Consider the following 21045-nt stretch of genomic DNA (forward strand, 5'->3'; position numbering starts at 1 on the left):
TACTCAGGAGAAGCTGGGGAATGTGTTTTGGGGTGTCATTTTACATATACCCATGCTGGGTGAGATAAATATCTTGGTCAAATGCCAACTTTGTATAAAAAAATGGGAAAAGTGTTTTGCCAAGATATTTCTCTCACCCAGCATGGGTATATGTAAAATGACACCCCAAAACACATTCCCCAACTTCTCCTGAATACGGCGATACCAGATGTATCACACTTTTTTGCTGCCAAGGTGGGCAAAGGGGCACATATTCCAAAGTGCACCTTTCGGATTTCGCAGGCCATTTTTTACACATTTTGATTGCAAAGTACTTCTCACACATTTGGGCCCCTAAATTGCCAGGGCAGTATAACTACGCCACAAGTGACCCCATTTTGGAAAGAAGACACCCCAAGGTATTCCGTGAGGGGCATGGCGAGTTCCTAGAATTTTTTATTTTTTGTCGCAAGTTAGTGGAATAAGAGACTTTGTAAGGAAAAAAAATAAAAAAATCATCATTTTCCGCTAACTTGTGACAAAAAATAAAAAATTCTAGGAACTCGCCATGCCCCTCACGGAATACCTTGGGGTGTCTTCTTTCCAAACAATTTAAATTTTACAGCTGAAAGTGAAAAATGTCATTTTTTTGCAAAAAAATCGTTACATTTTGATTAATAACAAAAAAAAGTAAAAATGTCAGCAGCAATAAAATACCACCAAATGAAAGCTCTATTAGTGAGAAGAAAAGGAGGTAAAATTCATTTGGGTGGTAAGTTGCATGACCGAGCGATCAACTGTGAAAGTAGTGTAGTGCAGAAGTGTAAAAAGTGGCCTGGTCATGAAAGGGGTTTTAGCTAGCGGGGTTGAAGTGGTTAAAGAGCACACCAAATGCTTGAAATAACTTATTTATTAAACTTGAACTTTTCTTCATGTATAACACTGCCGCCTCCTCAGCAGATAGTCCATGTACATAACACGTCTTGAAAAGATATCACAAAATGGCGGCATGCATAAGATGGTGGTTCAACTGTTCAATCTTGTCATTCAACATAAAATGGTGGATATATTTCTCTCTTCAATATCTGTACTGTCACTTTTTAAGTTATTTAGGCACTTTATGATCTCTCTGAGAGGTATATCTGAGGTCTAACCAATAGTTCACTTGCTCTACTTGGTTTGCAGTTTGCTTTATACAATTGCTTATGATCTGGTATGTGCAGTTCGCATTTGTATGCAATTTGTTTGGATTGTATGCAATTGAATTTGTAGTTTGGGGGAACTGTAAGTAAACACACATATAACTAGTTCAGTATACAGTTCTAATCACAATATTAACAGTAGGAACATTATATAATTGTTTTAAATACCTATTTGGGCCTCTCTGCTTCCATAAAACACAGCTCTTAGTGGAGTGAATGTCTGTTCAGCTTCTCTCCTCTGGTGTAATTAATCCAGCTAGGGGAATTTCCCACACAGGCTGTGTGTGAGGCTGGCTGTGATTTGGTCTAGACTCCCGCCCAGCAAAAACAGTTTAAGGCCTCCTGCACACGACCGTTGTGTGCACCCGTGGCCGTTGTCCCGTTTTCCGTTTTTTTTCGCGGACCCATTGACTTTCAATGGGTCAGTGGAAAAATCGGAAAATGCACCGTTTTGCAGCCGAGGCCGTGATCCGTGTATCCTGTCCGTCAAAAAAATAGGACCTGTCCTATTTTTTTGACGGACAACGGTTCACGGACCCATTCAAGTCAATGGGTCCGTGAAAGAACACGGATGCACACAAGATTGGCATCCGTGTCCGTGATCCGTGGCCGTAGGTTGCTTTCATACAGACGGATCCGAAGATCCGTCTGCATAAAATCTTTTTCTGATCTAAGTTGTCACTTCGTGAAAACTCATTTCCGACAGTATATTCTAACACAGAAGCGTTCCCATGGTGATGGGGACGCTTCTAGTTAGAATACACTGCAAACTTTGTACAAGACTGCCCCCTGCTGCCTGGCACCACCCGATCTCTTACAGGGGGATATGATAGCACAATTAACCCCTTCAGGTGCGGCACCTAAAGGGGTTAATTGTACTATCATATTCCCCTGTAAGAGATCAGGGCTGCCAGGCAGCAGGGGGCAGACCCCCCCCCCCCCCCCCCTCCCCAGTTTCAATATCGTTGGTGGCACAGTGTGCGCCCACCATCGCCCCCCCCCCCTTCCTCCCTCTATAGTTAAAAATCGTTGGTGGCACAGTGTGCGCCCACCATCGCGCCCCCCCCCCCCCTTCCTCCCTCTATAGTTAAAAATCGTTGGTGGCACAGTGTGCGCCCACCAACGATATTCAAACTGTGGGGGGGTCTGCCCCTTGCTGCCTGGCAGTCCTGATCTCTTACAGGGGAATATGATAGCACAATTAACCCCTTTAGGTGCCGCACCTGAAGGGGTTAATTGTGCTATCATATCCCCCTGTAAGAGATCGGGTGCTGCCAGGCAGCAGGGGGCAGTCTTGTACAAAGTTTGTAGTGTATTCTAACCTGAAGCGTCCCCATCACCATGGGAACGCCTCTGTGTTAGAATATACTGTCGGATCTGAGGTTCACGAAGTAGCTCATATCCGACAGTATATTCTAACATAGAGGCGTTCCCATGGTGATGGGAACGCTTCAAGTTAAAATATACCATCGGATTGGAGAAAACTCCAATCCGATGGTATAAAAGAACTTATATTGAAAGTCAATGGGGACGGATCCGTTTGAAATGGCACCATATTGTGTCAATGTCAAACGGATCCGTCCCCATTGACTTGCATTGTAATTCAGGACGGATCCGTTTGGCTCCGCACGGCCAGGCGGACACCAAAACGACTTTTTTTTTCATGTCCGTGGATCCTCCAAAAATCAAGGAAGACCCACGGACGAAAAAACGGTCACGGATCACGGACCCCGTTTTTGCGGACCGTGAAAAAAAACTGTCGTGTGCAGGAGGCCTTACTCTATGCTTTCTGTTGTTTCTGCTGTGTCATTGAGCTTACCTCACATCCATATAATGATTCTTAAAGGCATATTATCTTTTCTGTTTCTGTGAACACAATATATAACAGTTATATGACATCCAAACATGAAGTCACTGTAAATAACTCTGATTTTGTCTTTAACACACAAACATAGGAACTTTATTAGTTTTTAGCAGGTCTAGCTATACAAACACATAAGCTATATTAGCAACCCAGGACAGGTCTTAGCTGGCCAGCTACAGATAGGTCATCAGTATCTGATGGGTGGGGACTAACACCCGGGACCCCCACCGATCAGCTGTTTCAGAAAGCAGCGGCACTAGCAGTAGTACTGCGGCCTTCTCCTGCTTTGCCGAGGCCATGTGATGTCACGTTCATCCATTCCATGGCCTAGGGCTGTGAAGGCTAACCTCTGGCATTCCAGCTGTGGTAAAATTACAACTCCCAAGATGTACACTTGCTTGGCTGTTCTCAGAACTCCATAGAAATGAGTGGGTTCGTCCTTTCCTTGCCCGTTTTACGAACAAGAATAGGCATTTGTTACATGCTGCGGAACCTGAAAAAGGGAAACTGCAAGATTCACACGCCCGGTATCCATGTTTTGTAAACTGCAAAAAAAACAGATGCAGGAGGTCTGAAGCTGAGGATCTCTGGCCCTGTCATTTGAGCAGTGGGGTAGGGGAACCCTCCGCTTCAGGGACACCCTGTCGCAGGTGCAGAACTCTGCTTGATGAGAAGAATCAATTCACTCATCTGTGGTCCCTACACACACAAATATTTGCACACATTTTGGGGGGACTGTAAGATGCCACAATGACGCATGTATTTTTTGTCTGGCCACCTGTAACTTTTACCATGTTTTTGTGGTGTTTATTCAGACGTTTTTTTGCAAATAGTCTTTTTCCCCAGTATTGTTTTCTTAATTGCATTTTCCCCCTATACAGAAGAAGATTTGAAAAAGCCTGAAGAAAAAAAAAAACAAGAGCTCCACCATGCAATGTTTTTTTGAAAAGAAGCCAGAGAGGCAAAAACACCGCCATTTAAAGGGGTTGTGTCACTTCAGCAAGTGGTATTTATTATGTGGAGAACGTTAATACAAGGCACTTACTAATGTATTGTGATTGTCCATATTGTTTCCTTTGCTGGATGGATTCATTTTTCCATCACATTATACACTGCTCATTTTGATGGTTACGACCACCCTGAAATCTATCAGCTGTGGTCGTGCTTGCACACTATACTAGGACTGTGAGAGTGCGCATAGGCCGGCACTTTTTCCTATAGTGTGTTAGCACAAACACCGCTGCTGGATTGCAGGGTGGTCGTAACCATGAAACAAGCAGTGTATAATGTGATGGAAAAATGAATCTATCCAGCAAAGGAAACAATATGGACAATCACAATACGTTAGTAAGTGCCTTGTTTTAACTTTCTCTACATAATAAATGCCACTTGCTGAAGTGGCATACCTATATCCATGTATTACAATTGTGATATAGGTGGTATATTAGGACATATTGATATTATAGAATATTGATATAATATTAAGGGCTCAATTTACGGTATATAAAAATGTTTTTTTTTTTTCACCTTTCAGGATTAACCACACGGATTCCATAATGGCAGACGACTTCATAAGTCATCACCGGTCTTCTGAATTATAATTGTTCCTTTCTTCTTGCTTAAGATAGCATGCTCATGTTGAAGGACTCTGATATGTAAGCAGTTACTATTGTTTTACTTGTATAGTACAGTATTACTTGCACCTTTTACTTTGCCTACTCTTTTTTTTCTTATATTCGCGTCTACATGGTGCACAATGATGCATCAGATGCAGGAAGAAAGCCCTCTCTGCTTGTAGTACTGCCTGTTACACCTCATGCATAGTGTGAGACTGTAGGCAGGTGAGCTTGTGTTCACTAGGGCGTAGTTGAGGCTTTTCCAGCGATCTCCTCAGCAACATGGGGAGCAGCCATTGCTCATCCCTATGCTTTACAGTGGTGTGTCGCGGTAGGTCGTAATTAGACAGCGTGATCTGCCGCAGGCAAATATTGATTTTTCTGCAAATATTGATTGTTGACCTCAATCGTCCGATGAACAAGTATTTGCTCATTCATCGTGCAATCGGTGGCAGTATTAGACTGCCAGATGATCGCTAACGAGCGGTAGCGATCATCGGGCAGTAAGTTTGCCTGTCTAATATATTCTTTATTTTCAAAACCATCCCCCTTTCACATTAACCTACAGAGAGTCTGCACCTTACACTGTTCAAATAATTATCTGCAAACAGTGTCTGAAGAATATTGCCATACTATGCTCAAATAATACCACCTCCGTATAGTGATAAAAGGAATGTAAAATAATACCATCATACATTGACCAAAGGCAGCATTACACTGCTCAAATACCATACACAGTGTTCAAATAATTCCACAGTATAGTGCGCAATACTGCTATAAAGTGCAATAAATGGTAGCCTCCTGTAGCTGTAAAATAATGTACCTTACAAAAATTTAATAATTGCAAAACCTGTTTGAATAGTAATGCCCATATAAGAGTCAAAATAATACCCCACACAATATACAGTGCCAAAAGGTAACAGATAAATAGCCTATACACCTCTGAAAGCATCATACAGTGCCTGGACATACACGTGTAATGACACTGCAGTGTCGGTATACGTCTGTCAGTGGATTCATATTTGGAGAGCCATTGATCCGCTAAATAGAACTGTCCTGCCCTCCTCCGTGCTTTCCTTATAGATAAGAGGCCCCAGCCTACTCCAAAGCACTGAACTATACATTCTATCAAACCTAAAATCTGCCACCTTGATGGGGCTGTCCTGCGATAAACACTTATTCCTTAGTTGGTAAGTATCTGATTGGTGAGGGTGCGACTGCTGGGACTGCCGGTGATCATGAATATGGGTCCCCATGATCCTCTTGTCTGAATTGAAGTGGTCATGCACGAGAATTGCTGCTCCATTCAGAAATAGCAGACTTCACCATCTCCAGCAGTTACGTATAGTTGAGCGGTGCACGTTTCGGACTGCGGCTCCATGCCAATGGGGGACACAGGAACCCTTTCTTGTAATTAACAGGGGCCCCAGCAGTCACCCCTCCACCGATCAGACACTTCTCTCTGCTGGATAGGGGACTGTGGGTCAACCTGTTTAAGTTATGACTACAACACTCTGCCGAGCCAAAGATCACAGAATTGCGATGTTACGCTGCAGCATAATGAAAGTGAATGTGGTTATGTTGTGGCCCACAAGTTACTGTGACGTGTATGTCACCAAATATCCAGCAGTTAGTTCATTTCTGTGACCGTCTTTACTAAAGGGAATCTGTCAGCAGATTTGTACCTATGAAACTGGTCAGTGTGAGCGGTAATGCAGGGAGGCAGGGGGAAGCTATTGTACTGTACATTGGGATATTTATATACTGTATAACAGATTCTTCCTGCATTACCTGCTTACCGCTCACACAGGCATCGCTCCAGCGTGCCGAGCGATCATTGACAGCACTGGCCAGTGAGCAGGAAGAAAGTAAAGATATTTAATCCTATATTAATACATATATCATCTATAATAACTACTATGTGAGGGAGCAGTGCGGGCAGACACCGGGCAGCTCCCAGCCCGTCTCCCTAGTACAGCACTGCAGTGTTAGGGCTCATGCACGCAAATGTATTTTCTTTCCGCTTCCGTTACGTTTTTTTTTTTTTTTTGGTGGACCGTATGCGTAACAATTCACTTTAATGGGTCCCCAAAAACAACGGAAGGTACTCTGTGTGCATTCCGTTTTCATGTTTCCGTTCCACAAAAAAGTAATGCTTGTCCATAATTGTCCGCAAATCACAGTCGGAGGCCCCATTCAAGTCAATGGGTCCGCAAAAAAAATACGAAACGCACATGGAACACATCCGTATTTCATCCGTATTTTGCGGATCCATACTGTAGAAATGCTATGCCCAGCCCGTGTTTGGTGATTAACAAGTTACTGTTTCCGTTTCCGATCCACAAAAAACGGATCACATACGGGTACCATATGGATATGTTTTGTGGAATAACTGAATGGAAGAGGACTTAAATCGGAGGAAAAAAAAACCTCCGATACGGAACAAAGGATTCATGAAAAATGGACCGCAAAAGAACAACAGTCGTGTGCATGAGCCCTTAGGAAGACAGCTCTGAAGAAGATCGCTGCTAAGGCACATTTCAGCCCCAGCTTTCTCCTATAAATAAGGGTTTTCCCTAAATAAAGTATATTAGAAAAATGCATCACTGTCCTTACACATTAGAAAAAAAAAAGGCAGTTACACTTTAAGCTCAATTTCATTGAATACCCAGTTGTTGTTGTTGTTGTTGTTGTTTTTTTGTTATCTAAAGTTTCAAAAGATAAATGTGCACTCTTCTCCATTGAACTCAATGGTATTCTGTGAGCACCCTCCAGTGGCACTGCAGGCCGCCAGCATGTTCTCATTTAAAGGGCTTCTGTCGTCGGGAACATTTTTATTAGACTGGCTGACTTTAGCCGTGTGATAATATCAGCTGACGATAGCAGTCTTTCTTTCTTTCCACCTCCAGTTTTGTGAATAATGAACTTTTATTTTATGCAGATAAGCCTGTAGGAGCAATGGGGGTGTTGCCAGTACTCCTAGAGACTCCGTTCTCCCTCCTCTGGCCGTGCCCTCATCATGCTGATTGACAGGGCCAGGCAGGGTGATGTGAACTCTGCCTGGCATGTCAATCAACATGAGGGGGCGTGGCCAGAGGAGGGAGAATGGAGTCTCTAGGAGTAGAGGCAACGCCCCTTTTGTTCCTAGAAACTTATTTGCATAAATAAAAGTTCATTTTTTCCACAAAACAGAGACACATAGAAAGAAGGGACAAAGACTTAGCTTCAGCTGACATTAGCACTTGTCTAAAGTCAGACAGTCTCTAATAAGCCCTTTAAGTTTATATCTGTGAAATGAATCGAGTTATGGATCTAAAAATATTATGATTTAAACAAATTGTCCGATTTCATGATCTTGATTGGCTGGCCTGAGGATAGGTCATCAATATCAGATCAGTGACACCCCCGCCGATCTGTTTGAAGGGGGCATGGTACCTGTGAGAGTGCTGCATCTTCAGAGTTTACCTGTAGTGGTGGAGCAATGCAGCTGAATGGCAGAGGAATCTGTAATTACACTGCACCTCTGCTACATTGTAGGCCGTGTGCAGGTAAAGAGGATGCAGCACTCTCACATGTACTTTAAAAGGGAACCTGTCACCGGGATTTTGTGTATAGAGCTGAGGACATGGGTTGCTAGATGGCCGCTAGCACATCCGCAATACCCAGTACCCATAGCTCTGTGTGCTTTTATTGTTTCAAAAAACGATTTGATACATATGCAAATTACCCTGAGATGAGTCCTGTACGTGAGATGAGTCAGGGACAGAACTCATCTCGTGGTAATTTGCATATGTATCAAATCGTTTTTTTGAAAAGCACACAGAGCTATGGGGACTGGGTATTGTGGATGTGCTAGTGGCCATCTAGCAACCCATGTCCTCTATACACAAAATCCCGGTGACGGGTTCCCTTTAAAACGAGAGTCGGACCCCCGCTGATCTGATATTGATAGCCTTTCAATATAATGAAGCTGGACTTTAAAGGGAATGTGTCATCAGAAAATGACTTGTTGTTTAAAGCATTTTTTTTTATCTTTAACATAGTTTAAAGAATTTTTGGTGATGTTGTTTTTAATTTTCTATTTCAGTATCTATATTTAAGCAAAAACCATAAAATCCTGTAGTGTCCATTAAGCCTAATCATAGATGCTACTTCTTGAATCTGTACAGATCATTTTACTGCAGTTACCTGCTTATGTCATTCTTATCCTGCCTGTTATGATATCACCTTTGAGTCTAGATAAGGCAGGATCCACCATTCACAATAAGTGATTGTTTGAAATCTCTTTTTATTAAGACAAACAAAGATCATCAGCTTAATACATATGTAAAATGGAGGGTGATACATATCCCATTTCAGCAAGGCATAAATCTTCAAAGGCAGAGCCTAACAATACAGGCTAGGATACATTAATCCCTCGGTTAGGGCAAAGGCCCCAAGGTGAGAGATCTTACAGGACATAAAAACAAAAAAGTCTAAACGTCTACAAACACAACAGTGTGTCAACCCATTACCCATATTATCATTCACTCAGGAGCATCAAGATTGCTAGCGATGGCCACAACTTCTATGACATGGTATGAACATATCTTGGATACGACATGGTATGAGCATATCTTGGACAGAGGACAGTATTTGTGAAAAAAAGTGATTGTACAAGGGAAGAACAGATACGATTTGACAATCACCTCTGCACAGGTCAAGGGAGCATGTCTAGAAAACTGTCCTATAGAAGTCAATGAGGTGCCCCCCTGACTATTGGGGCTATGGCTCATGTGGCTGCCGTAAGGCAGTTTTCTCAATGCTTTCTATAGGTCCCTTTTAGATTGGACAATTTAGCAGGTAATTGTTAGGAAAGAAGAGTTCCTTCCTGACAATCACCTGCTCGTCAGTAAAGGAGACCGCTGCAATTACATGCAGTGATCTCCTCCACAGTATGGGGCAGAGTAATTGCTAATGCCGTCCTACAGACGCGTTGTTTGCCGGCGGCAGAGGCTGTTCACACGGCACAATCTGCTGCCGGCAAACAATGATTTAGATGCCTACACAAATAGTCCAATTACCCGACAAATGAGTATCGTGGCACCTTTACACCACCAGATAATCACCAAGTGTTCCTGTGAACGCTGGTTAGCCATTATCTAGCGGATTCTCGACCTGTGTAAAGGGCCTTTAATGCTGTTAAGAACAGGGCAGGCAAGATGGCCGCTCCCATAATCCTGCTCAGGAAATAGAATAAATCTGTAATCAGAAAATAAAAACTAATTAGAAAAAAAAAAAAGAGATCTGTCGCTATCTGGTTTTAATTGGCAGATAACTTTTTGGTGTCGCATTTCCTTAGGTGTTCTTCACACTTTTTTTTTTTTTAAACAAAACATGGGTGGGGAACATCTGGGCGAAGTGATAGATTTTCAGGTGAATTAAAAAGTAAAATATTGCATTTATCATATGAATATTTCATTGCATTGTGTTTTTTTGTTTTTTCCCCCCTTCAGGATCCACCTAAACACTGTAGGTATGTTATTGGTCTTTGTTTGTGAAACGTACGTTAATCTGTTGATTATTGTCACCTTGTATATCACTTATTCTACTTTTTTAGCACCGTATAATGCATGGAGAGGACAGCTGTATATCCATGAGCAGTTGGTGTGCAGCATTGCTTTACAGGCACCTAGCGCTTGCAGCATTCCTGCTCAACTGTAAGTGATCTCCTGTATTAGACCTTATTACAACTGCTTCGCTCTGTAGTTAAAAATAAAAGCTTGAAGGAAATCTGCTTCCAGTGACCTCCCTATCCAACTGTTTACTATGATACCTTTTCTCAATATGCAAATTAGGCCTTCGGTGCAATGAGGGCGTCACCATCTCTCTTGTTGCAGCCATGCTCCTCTCCTTTCTGTGGCCAGCCCTTTCCTGGCTGCTTTGATTGACAGGGCCAAACAGTGGCAAAGCAGGGGGTTGGGGCTGGCCACAGAAAAGAGAGGAGCTTGGGTTCAACAAGAGCAATGGTGACGCCCTCATTGCACCAGTGGCCTAATTTGCATAAATAAAAAGTCTCCTAACTCTTGAATGGAGTCTCGGGTTAACAAAAGAAAAACCACGTTTTAATCAGGTGAACCACCGCTATGTGTCTGTGTCAGCTAGTGGGGGGTCACTGGTGACAGATTTCCTTTAAACACTCAGATAACCCCTTTAACAATTCTCATAAATGGTTTCTTCAAGCTGTGTCTAGTGATAACCGTCCTTGAAAGGGCATATCAAAAACCGCTATATTTAGCGTACAAAAGAAACACGTACTGCGAATCAGAGGAACACTACAGATAGCAAGTCGTGTATGAAACGTTTGCAGCATCACTCATTTTATCCTCTCATAAATGGAGAGCCTTTCATTGATTTCTCTTGTCCATGTAGGAATTTAGTGTAAAACTAGCCTTAGAAGGGTACATGATGTAAACTGCAGTGAAGGTAATCTTACCAGTGACTGTTTTTGTGATTTATAACCTTCTCTATTCATAAAAATTACAAATATGGGCGAGCACACTTAAATCACAATATTTATAGATGAACACGTGTGCAGTATAATAAATACAATAAACTAAAATACACTTCATAAAATCTCAAAATGTCCACGGAAATTGAATACGTTGGTGGGAATAGTTCCTTATTTCTACAATAAACGCTGCGGTGATAAAGTGCTCTGTAGTTAATGCGTTCCAATTGAGGTATGGATAAACGTGCGAGTAAGGATGTATATTAGGGATCTTGCTGTATGAGAGATCGCTAATAACACGGATACTTCACAAAATATTATGCACTGATGCAATGAGGTGGCTAATGTGCTTGTTTCAGTCCCATGCCACTGGCTTATATATTCATAAGTCAAATCTTCTTACCTTCCTTAGGCTACTTTCACACTAGCGTTCGGGCGGATCCGTTCTGAACGGATCCGCTCATAATAATGCAGACGGAGGCTCCGTTCAGAACGGATCCGTCTGCATTATTTTTAGCATAGAACAGCTAAGTGTGAAAATAGCCTAGTACGGATCCGTCCAGACTTTCAATGTAAAGTCAATGGGGGACGGATCCGCTTGAAGATTGAGCCACATTGTGGCATCTTCAAACGGATCCGTCCCCATTGACTTACATTGAAAGTCTGGACAGATCCGCACGGATCCGCACGCCTCCGCACGGCCAGGCGGACACCCGAACGCTGCAAGCAGCGTTCAGCTGTCCGCCTGTCCGTGCGGAGGCGAGCGGAGCGGAGGCTGAACGCCGCCAGACTGATGCAGTCTGAGCGGATCCGCCTCTATTCAGACTGCATCAGGGCTGGACGGCTGCGTTCGGGTCCGCTCGTGAGCTCCTTCAAACGGAGCTCACGAGCGGAAACCCGAACGCTAGTGTGAAAGTAGCCTAAGTGTTGGCGTCTTACTTCAGTGAGGGTCGAGCGGCGCGGGACACTGCCGGCGTCTCGCTACGGTCTCCTTCAGCCAACTTACCCGAGATCTCGCGGGAATTCAGACGTGATTTCGGCTTTACTCATTGCATCAGTGCATAATATTTTGTGAAGTATCCGTGTTATTAGCGATCTCTCATACAGCAAGATCCCTAATATACATCCTTACTCGCACGTTTAGCCATACCTCAATTGGAACGCATTAACTACAGAGCACTTTATCACCGCAACGTTTATTGTGGAAATAAGGAACTATTCCCACCAACAAATTCAATTTCCGTGGACTTTTTGAGATTTTATGAAGTGTATTTTAGTTTATTGTATTTTATTGTTTTTATTATACTGCACACGTGTTCATCTATAAATATTGTGATTTAATTCAATTTTACTAATTTTATGAGTCCAAATGAAGTGTGCTCGCCATATTTTTAGTTTTTATACCAAATACCAATAACTAGAGGGTGGGTGTCCCTCTACCTTGGGTTAGTAGCACCTATTCCACAATTTTGCCCAGAGTGAGCCACCGCCCTGTAGTTTGAACTTCTCTATTCATTCCTTTGAAAATGACATTGAGACTACTATAGGAATACATAGAGAAACTGGCTTCCTGTCCACACATAACATTCTTTGTAATTGGGGAGTCACAGTGCTGATTACATGACACAGCTGAGGATCAGAAGGGAGGTTATAACTCACAAATACAGTCACTGGTAAGATTACCTTCATGACAGTTTAAATTAGGCATCCTCAAACTGTTGTAAAACTACAACTCCCACAATGCCCTGCTGTAGGCTGATACCTGTAGGCTGTTCGGGCATGCTGGGAGTTGTAGTTTTGCAACAGCTGGATGGCCACAGTTTTGAGGATGTCTGGTTTAAATCCTATACCTTTCTAACAGGTAAGAGAATAAAACATTTTGTGGTAGTGCTTCTTTAAAATGACTGTGCGGGTAATTATCAAGCCCTGTACTTTAGAATTCTGGCTTAAAAAAAAATCGCAAAACAGGTGCTTTGCAATTTTTTGGGCTTACTTGCGCACAAAATGTTGCAATTTTTTTCATTTTTACACCACTTAGGCCTCTTTCACACGAGCGTATTTGCGTTCCGTATATGACAGTTTGTATGCCAGAATCCGCTGCTAATGTTAATAAATAGGGCTATTCACAATTGCTTGCTAGTGGAGGATACCGCCGCTCTTACATGCAGCGATCTTCTCTGCAGCATGGGGAGGAGCGATCACTATGCCATGCCTCATCCCCATGCTGTACGGTGGTTTGCCGGCAGCAGATGGTTATTAGACTGCACAGTCTATCGTCAGCTGGTCCTGATCTTAAAGGCTATGTACACCTTTTGGTTGCAATTTTTTAAAATTATTACATTGTACTTATTTTGAGCTAAAAATCTTTTCAATTGGTCTTTATTAACCATATGGAATCCTTTTTTTTTGTGTACAGAGCTGAGCTGCTCTACTAGCTGCATGTGGATGTTTTGTCTTTTCCGTCATCTGAGGAGCTGATGGACTTCTTATCTCTGCTCTCTGACCTTTATAAACACTCATTATAGTGCAATCCTTATCTTGCTGGCTTACATAAGTGTTTATGGCCTCTTAGTAGTATAGAAATCAGATTTATTAGCTGAAGCTGAAAGTGAAAGTATCAGTCACACAATTGGAAACACAGTTAACCCTTTGTGAGACAATAAAGGCCAATTGAAAATATGATTTTTAGCCAAAAAAGAAGTTAAATGCAATCACAAAAAAAAAAAAATTGCCTCCAAAAGTGTACATAGCCTTTAAAGATCTGCATTACCCAATGAACTGGCGTTTGCTCATTCATTGTTAAATCGGTAGAAGTATTTCTCTGCAAGATGATTGCTTCAAACGCTCGTTAGCGACCATTGGGCAGAAAATCTGCCCATGTAATATACCCTTTATTCCAGTTTTGAAATATTTGGGAAAGAGGGCATGGTGAACTATTAAATAGTTTCACTCCAGGTTTATCACTGAGACTTAGGGGGGAAAAAAATCAAACTCACTCCAGTAAAGGGGTGGGGTAGAAAAACTGGGGTAGAATTTCTATACAAAAGTGTTAGTTTGATAAATTTGGCATATCTTTAAACCTATGTGCGACATTTTATATATCCCTGTGATCACCTCAAAAATTGAATGCAGTATAAAATCAAATGTAGATCATTCCTCATCAGCTTAGTTCAACCAGTCTAGATTTTAATTGACTTTTGGGTAGTGGTCGCCATATAGACAACTTCAGGACGCTTCTAATGTTCCTAGTAACGAACACCAGTCAGCGATATCGGCATGTCAATCTGCGCTCTTTGCCTGCTTTTACAGGCTACACAATCGTTTGTCTCTATGCAGTTTTAATTTGTCAGCAGCATATCTCCTGTTTTACACAGGGTTATGTGCTGCCGACAAATAATGATTTTCGGTGCCGCATAAAAGATGCGATCACTCCACATACTGCGGATCCACAAAATGTGGATACGGGCTGTGTGCATCCTGCACTTCTTGCCAGCCCCATTATCAAAATGCCTAGTTTTGTCTGCAAACTGGGAAGAATAGGACATGTTCTGTCATTTGTGGCACAGCCACACAGATATGGACGGCACACAGATGACATCCGTATGCTGTCCGTATTTGTTTGCGGCCCCATAGAAATGAATTTGACCGAAAATATGGTTGTGTGAATTAGGCCTTGGTTTATGTGAAAAGAAAAAAAAAAGTTGTGCATGTTGTAGGATAACATGAAACAAGTCTTTGATTAAGCCCTCATGCATACAGTTGTTGCCCGGCCGTGGCCGTATTGTGGCCCGACGTAGGGCGGCTGCTGCATGCGGACCCATTCACTTGAATGGGTCCCCAGTCAGGAAGGTTGGTGCGTAACGGAGGGACAGAAACACCACTGTGTGCTTCCGTGGGTTTTCTGTCCATGCCTCTGCACCGCAAAAAAGTAGTGCACGCACTACTACTTTTTTGCTGTCAGATGCGAATTACAGGCCCCATTCAAGTGAATGGGTCTGCATGCAGCAGCCCTACGGTCAGTGCCATTGCATTGCGGACCGCTGGCACATGTTCATGAGGCCTAATAAATATGATGTGCTCTCACGTTTTTCTAGTGATGGCCGAAGATAACATCCTCAGAAATGTCCACCCAGCTCTAAGTGCCAGGCAGGAAGGTGACACTTGGAGCTATGATGATTTATCCAATTTTTATTTCTAGTACAATGTTTTTAATACGTTTAATTCTGTGTGACTTTCATTCTTTGTGCTAAATTGCATAAACCAGGTCAGAAAAACTAGATCTGAAAGAAGTAATCCAGTTGTCTGACTTAAGAAAAACGTTACCTGAAGACATATTCCAGAAGACAGATCCAACGGGTCAAGAAGGTAAAACTTGTGCATCGTCTAACACGGCAGTGGCTTTATAATAGTTTTAGGTGACAGTATAGTGACTCTGTGTTATTTCTATACCTTATTGCTGAGAGTATAGCTTAACATAGTCAAGAGTCTACAATTTGGAACATAGAAAAGAGAGAATTGCACAAACCCAAATAACCAAAGCATATAACACATATATTCCACTTTACAGAATTAATGAGAAGCTCCAACGAAAACCCTACAAAGTGTGTCATTTTAGGTTAGTCGTGGTAAACCAGTCGAGTCTGCCACCATTGTGGCACGACCTACGTGTTTCCTTTAAAGAGGAAAAAGTCCTGCATCATTTGCAAGAATTTTGACAAGTAGTCACAATCTAATCTGTAAGTGGAGTGAATATATTGCATTACTTATCTTGTAGCTTGTATATAGTTCACAGCTTTGCCGGTATTCATTTAAAGCAGGGGTGCACAGGCCGCATGTGGCCCCCAAAGCTATGGTTTGTGACCCCGGTCCTGCTGGGCAGAAACACAGCTGATCCTGCGATCAGCAGTGTTTCTGCCCGGAGCTCCGCAAAGCGATGGATGACAGCTCTTGCTCCCGCACTGTAGCAGGAGCGGAAAGGGTTTCCAGCTGCTAGGGAGAGCGGGGAAAAATAAAAAGGAATAAAAAAAAAATTGTAAAATACAAATAAGAAAAGGAAAAAGTGCAATAAAAAAAAAAAAAAAAGTGTTGGTGTGTCCCCCAAAGGTCTTTTTATGACCTCTTGGGGGACATATTATGTAGCAGAAATATATTAAAAATTAAGTTAAAAAAAAGATGATGATAAAAAAATACGTAAAAGAAAAAACACCCACACCAACCAAAACCGTCACCATTACCGCCCCCATTCACATGAAAGTATACATATTATATAACAAAATGGCCTACACAAAATAGGGAACTTATTATAATAATTTATTTTGGTGTCAGTTTGCATATTTAAAGAATAAGGTGATATAGTTTGAAAAAATATACTTTTTAAAAACGTTTTGTACAGTTTACCCCAAATAAAACTACTAAAAATTAAATTCTAAAGCCCTATGTCAAGTAAAAAATAGTTGCAAAAATTATTTTAGTAGTCCAACAAATAAGATAGTTACCGTTTGAACCACCACAGGCGCTAAAATACAAAAAAGTGTCTGATCATTGAGCATTTTCAGTACTGGTCATTAAAGCGTTAACCAATTAATTGTTTTCCCTACTAGCAAGGTAAAGTGCTTACTGGTTATTGCATGGCACCTGTAACTGGGGGGCAGGAGGAGGTAATAACCAGTGAGCTCTGTCCTCTGCATGAATAGGAGGCAGGATGGAAGGAAATGTCGCCACTTTGCGATTTTTCTTATTTATTTTTTAAATGTTCCTGCAGCATGGCCCCTGAAATAGAAGATTCATAATTATCTGCTCCATGACGCTCCGGTCCTCTGCCCTGCCCCCGCCACCTCCATTTTCTGGTTCCCACGCTGTTTATACCTGGCAGTGCATGGTCACCTACACTGCTCCAGTGAACGACTGGCTTCAGTGGTGTCATGCAGTTTGTGGCCACATTACCACTGGAGCGGTGCATGACCATGTCCATGCACTGCCAGGTGTAAACAGCGCAGGGATCCGAAGATTGAGGCAGCAGGGGCAGTTCGGAGGACCAGAGCGGCGGTAAGCAGGTAAGTGTTCATAGGAGCGCTGATATCTATCCAGTAGGGCTGCACTATATGGGAATTTTGTGCGATTGCGATTAGGGCCCTAAAAATTGCGATAACGGTATGCGATGCGATATTTTAAGGGAATTGTGCTAGAGGTCTATTTGCTTGGATTTTCAAGGCAAAAGCACACACATTACTGATAATGCAGAAATTTAGTTATGCTTAAAGAGGACCTTTCACTCGTATACAAACTAAAAACGAACTCTATCTGTGGGCAGAGCGGCGCCCAGGGGTCTCCCTGCACTTACTAGTATGCCTGGGCGCCGCTCCGTTCGCCCCATATTAGGCTCCGGTGTCTCAGCTCCGTCTGTTGTATTGGACTGATTTTTTGTAGGAGGCGTGTCCCTTGCTGCAGCACTGGCCAATCGCAGCGCACAGCTCATAGCCAGTCTATGAGCTGTGTGCTGCGATTGGCCAGCACTGCAGCAAGGGACACGCCTCCTACAAAAAATCAGTCCAGTACAACAGACGGAGCTGAGACACCGGAGCCTATACCGGGCGAACGGAGCGGCGCCCAGGCATACTAGTAAGTGCAGGGGGACCCCTGGGCACCGCTCTGCCCACAGATAGAGTTAGTTTTTAGTTTGTATACGAGTGAAAGGTCCTCTTTAACTCAAGAACTGAAATGCACAGTGTTTTTCAAAATAAAACATCTTTTACTAAATTAAACAACATATTTGCATTACTGCAAAAGTACAAAATACAAAACTTGCCATTTTCTTAATAGCACTGCACAGAACAGATAAATAAAATAAATAAAAGAACATTTGTTCATTAAAATAACGACTTTCCTCCAGCCCCTCCTCCCCCCCCCCCATACTGTAACTGATGTATCGCCGGCCACGCTGTGCAGCATAGCGGCCGGTGATACATCCGTGTCAACCACGTAAAAAGTCAACCATCGCTTTATAAGGTGCACTGCCATTTTCCCCCCACTTTTGAGGGGGGAAAAGTTTGTCTTATAAAGCGAAAAATATGGTAATATAATTGCAGCATTTTTGGGTCGGCCAATTGGCGATTGCGATGTGGCGATTAATTGCGATTGCTTTGGCGATATATTGTGCAGGCCTACTATCCGGTATAATCGTGCAGCTGATCAGTCGATAAACAAGGAATTGCTCGTTTGTCGGCTGATTTGCTTATTTTATCAGGATGAAAGATGTACGATTGTCTGCAGCACATCTCTCTGTGTAATCAGGGATGGGCTACTAATAATCAATATATGGTCTCTTTTACACGAACGTAAGGGCTCCGTGCCCGTGCTGCGGGACGCATACGGCGGTTCCGCAATACACGGGTCACCAGCCGTGTGCATTCTGCATCACGTCTGCGGACCCTTTCACTTGAATGGGTCCGCAAATCTGGAGATTCGGTGCGGAACGGAACCCCACGCAAGCACTACGGAAGGCTTCTGTGGTGTTCCGTTCTTCCTTTCCGCAAAAAGATAGATCTTGTTCTATCTTTTTGCGGAACAGACAGATCGCGGACCCCATTGAATGGGTCTGCGATCCGCATGCAGCTGCCCCACGGCTGGTGCCCATGCATTGCGGACTGCAATTTGCGGTCCGCAGCACGGGCACGGAGCCTTTACGTTTGTGTGAAAGAGGCCTAACTAAATGAAGGAGGAATGACTGATATCGATCATTCCTCCACTTTGCACTGGTTTGTGTAAAAGGCCAAATGAGCGACATTTTTTATTTATTTGCGGCCCCTTGAAATAGAGTGATGTGACAATGTGGCCTCCAGACCATAAAAACAAAAATTAACACATTAACTGCAGAATGAACAGAAAACTTGCATGGTGACCTCTTTCATCTTTTTAGTTGCAGAACCACTAATTCTTGGGCTTCTCTTCTGCCATCCAAGATGGCTGCACCACTTCTCAGACTACCTGATGCATACTGTGCATCAGTAGCCCAGGACACTTCTTGTTTGTCCAGCCCTGCTCTTGAATTGGTCAGCACTGTTCACGTGAGCACTGCTCGCCCATTCAAGAGAAGCAGGAACTGTCTTGGGCTACCAAGTGCACAGTAAGGATGAAGTAGTCTGAGTAGCTTTGTGTCTATCTTGGATGGAAGAAGAGGAACCCAGGAATTGATGGATCTGCAGCTGAAAAGATCGTCACAGGGATATATGATAGTTTATCAGCCTGTTAATTGGGTCTTGAACCGAAGGGTTGCTTTAAGATGTTCAACATCTCTCCTCTAAAATGTTGTGAAGGAACGAAATTTTATTTAATCAAATTACTGTGCGGTGTAAAGACTGGAGGATAATCCAAGCTGTAATTCCGAATCACTGCACTTTAAGTAATGCACGATATTTACAAAGTTAGCACAACTTTTTATATGGCTTAATTCTATGTAAAGTGATGTTTATTGGTGTTTGTATAGCTCCTATTCACTACAATGTAATTATGGAAACCGTGGAGTTCTGGCACACTTGGCTGTTTCTGTAGGCCTAGCTACCTGATGCTGGCACTTGATCCCATTTCTTTGTGGTGACCACTGACCAGCACCCCAGAGGGGTGAGTTACCGACCAACGCCCTACATATACGGCACACTGTTCAGGTAGGCACAGGAGCAGTGCTTACCTGATCGGTGGCAGGGGCGCGGCTGTCAGTAACTGGTAAGCACCAGCATTGGTGCAGACTAACACCTAAGGGATTTACAGAGGGAGGGAGCTCCCTCTCTGACCCTTATCGGCTGCTGCGATGCGATGACTGATGACGATTGGCGCTAAGTCACTCTGAGGCCTTTCAAAAGTCTTGGGATCTGCCAGCTTTGGAGGCTTTTGAGGGGTCAAAGCACTCAGTATACCCCTTGATAAGTTTCTTGAAAATTTCCAGTCACTTTTTGGGGTATTATGTAGAGGTACCTCAGGGTCTCTTCAAGTGTGACATGGTGCAAAACATGGGCATCGGCCGCTTGAACTCTGCATCGGAGAGCAGACTCCTTGACTTGAATAGGTCCACTATCCGAAACAGACGGCAAAAGATAGGACATGTTCTATTCTGTGTGGAACTGAGGCACGGAAGCCCTCTGGAAGCTCTTCCGTGGACTTCTGTGCTCGTGCTTCCGCTCCACAAAAGATAGAACATGTCCTATCTTTTGCCATATGTTTTGGGTCGCGGACCCTTTCAAGTCAGTGTGTTAGCACTGGTGCCTGTGTTTTGCGCACCTCAGCATAGGCACAGCGGCCATACAGTGGTGTGAATGGGAACGCTTTGTGAAATTCACATGACTGGTGCCTGTGTTTTCCAGGTCCATTGTTTGTGGTCCCGGGTACGGCTGCTATCAGGTCGTGTGAATGGGACCTTAATCTTAAATAAATAAGTGCTCCTGTTGTCGAGTTTATTTGCTTATTACCCTTTGCTTTCTCTTCAGTGTCTTGTGGAAATATCTACTACAGTCTTTTTTCTGTAGTAACCTCAAATATTGTTGGATCTGACACGTTGCTGAAGTGCTTAAGAGATCAGGATCTGGTAAGAACATCAAGTGATGGACTGCAGTCTTTAGTTTGGGTGGGGAATGCTAGAAATTCCACAGCCAAATGAACACATTATAGCGGCCACACATAGGTTAAAGTTATCAGTGCTCGCTTACCGTGACCAAGCAGATCTTTAAAAGAGATGTTTCTTTTCTTTCAGTGGACTAGATTCTGCATCTTATCCTCCTCTTCTCTAGTAGATTCTTAATGTCTGTGTAGAGCAAAACCAACTGAGGTTTTATCTTGGAGGAGGTTTTTTACTTTTACTTTCTGTTTATCTGCAAATCAAAACTGAAAGTTTCTGTGAAGCAGACA

The 21045-nt window shown here is 42.9% G+C and overlaps 1 protein-coding gene and 1 long non-coding RNA gene across 5 annotated transcripts in view; one reads left to right on the forward strand and one right to left on the reverse strand.

Annotated features, from left to right (window-relative positions):
- The window catches only part of TASOR2 (transcription activation suppressor family member 2), an 87677-nt gene that overhangs the window by 29937 nt on the left and 36695 nt on the right, over positions 1-21045 (forward strand). For all 4 annotated transcript variants that reach the window (XM_044280005.1, XM_044280008.1, XM_044280007.1 and 1 more), the window contains 5 exons: positions 4580-4700; positions 10157-10176; positions 10261-10360; positions 15416-15516; positions 20628-20725. In XM_044280005.1, the coding sequence (XP_044135940.1) occupies positions 4675-4700; positions 10157-10176; positions 10261-10360; positions 15416-15516; positions 20628-20725 (345 nt within the window). In that variant the 5' untranslated portion in view covers positions 4580-4674. The remainder of the gene's footprint in view (positions 1-4579; positions 4701-10156; positions 10177-10260; positions 10361-15415; positions 15517-20627; positions 20726-21045) is intronic.
- On the reverse strand, positions 1129-20944 carry LOC122927801. The gene is made up of 3 exons (XR_006387821.1): positions 20847-20944; positions 3001-3047; positions 1129-1261 (listed from the first exon to the last, which is right to left on the reverse strand). It is a non-coding gene; the product is annotated as an uncharacterized LOC122927801 (long non-coding RNA).

Source organism: Bufo gargarizans, chromosome 2 (assembly GCF_014858855.1).
Source record: "Bufo gargarizans isolate SCDJY-AF-19 chromosome 2, ASM1485885v1, whole genome shotgun sequence".
In the NCBI taxonomy this organism is placed as follows: domain Eukaryota; kingdom Metazoa; phylum Chordata; class Amphibia; order Anura; family Bufonidae; genus Bufo; species Bufo gargarizans.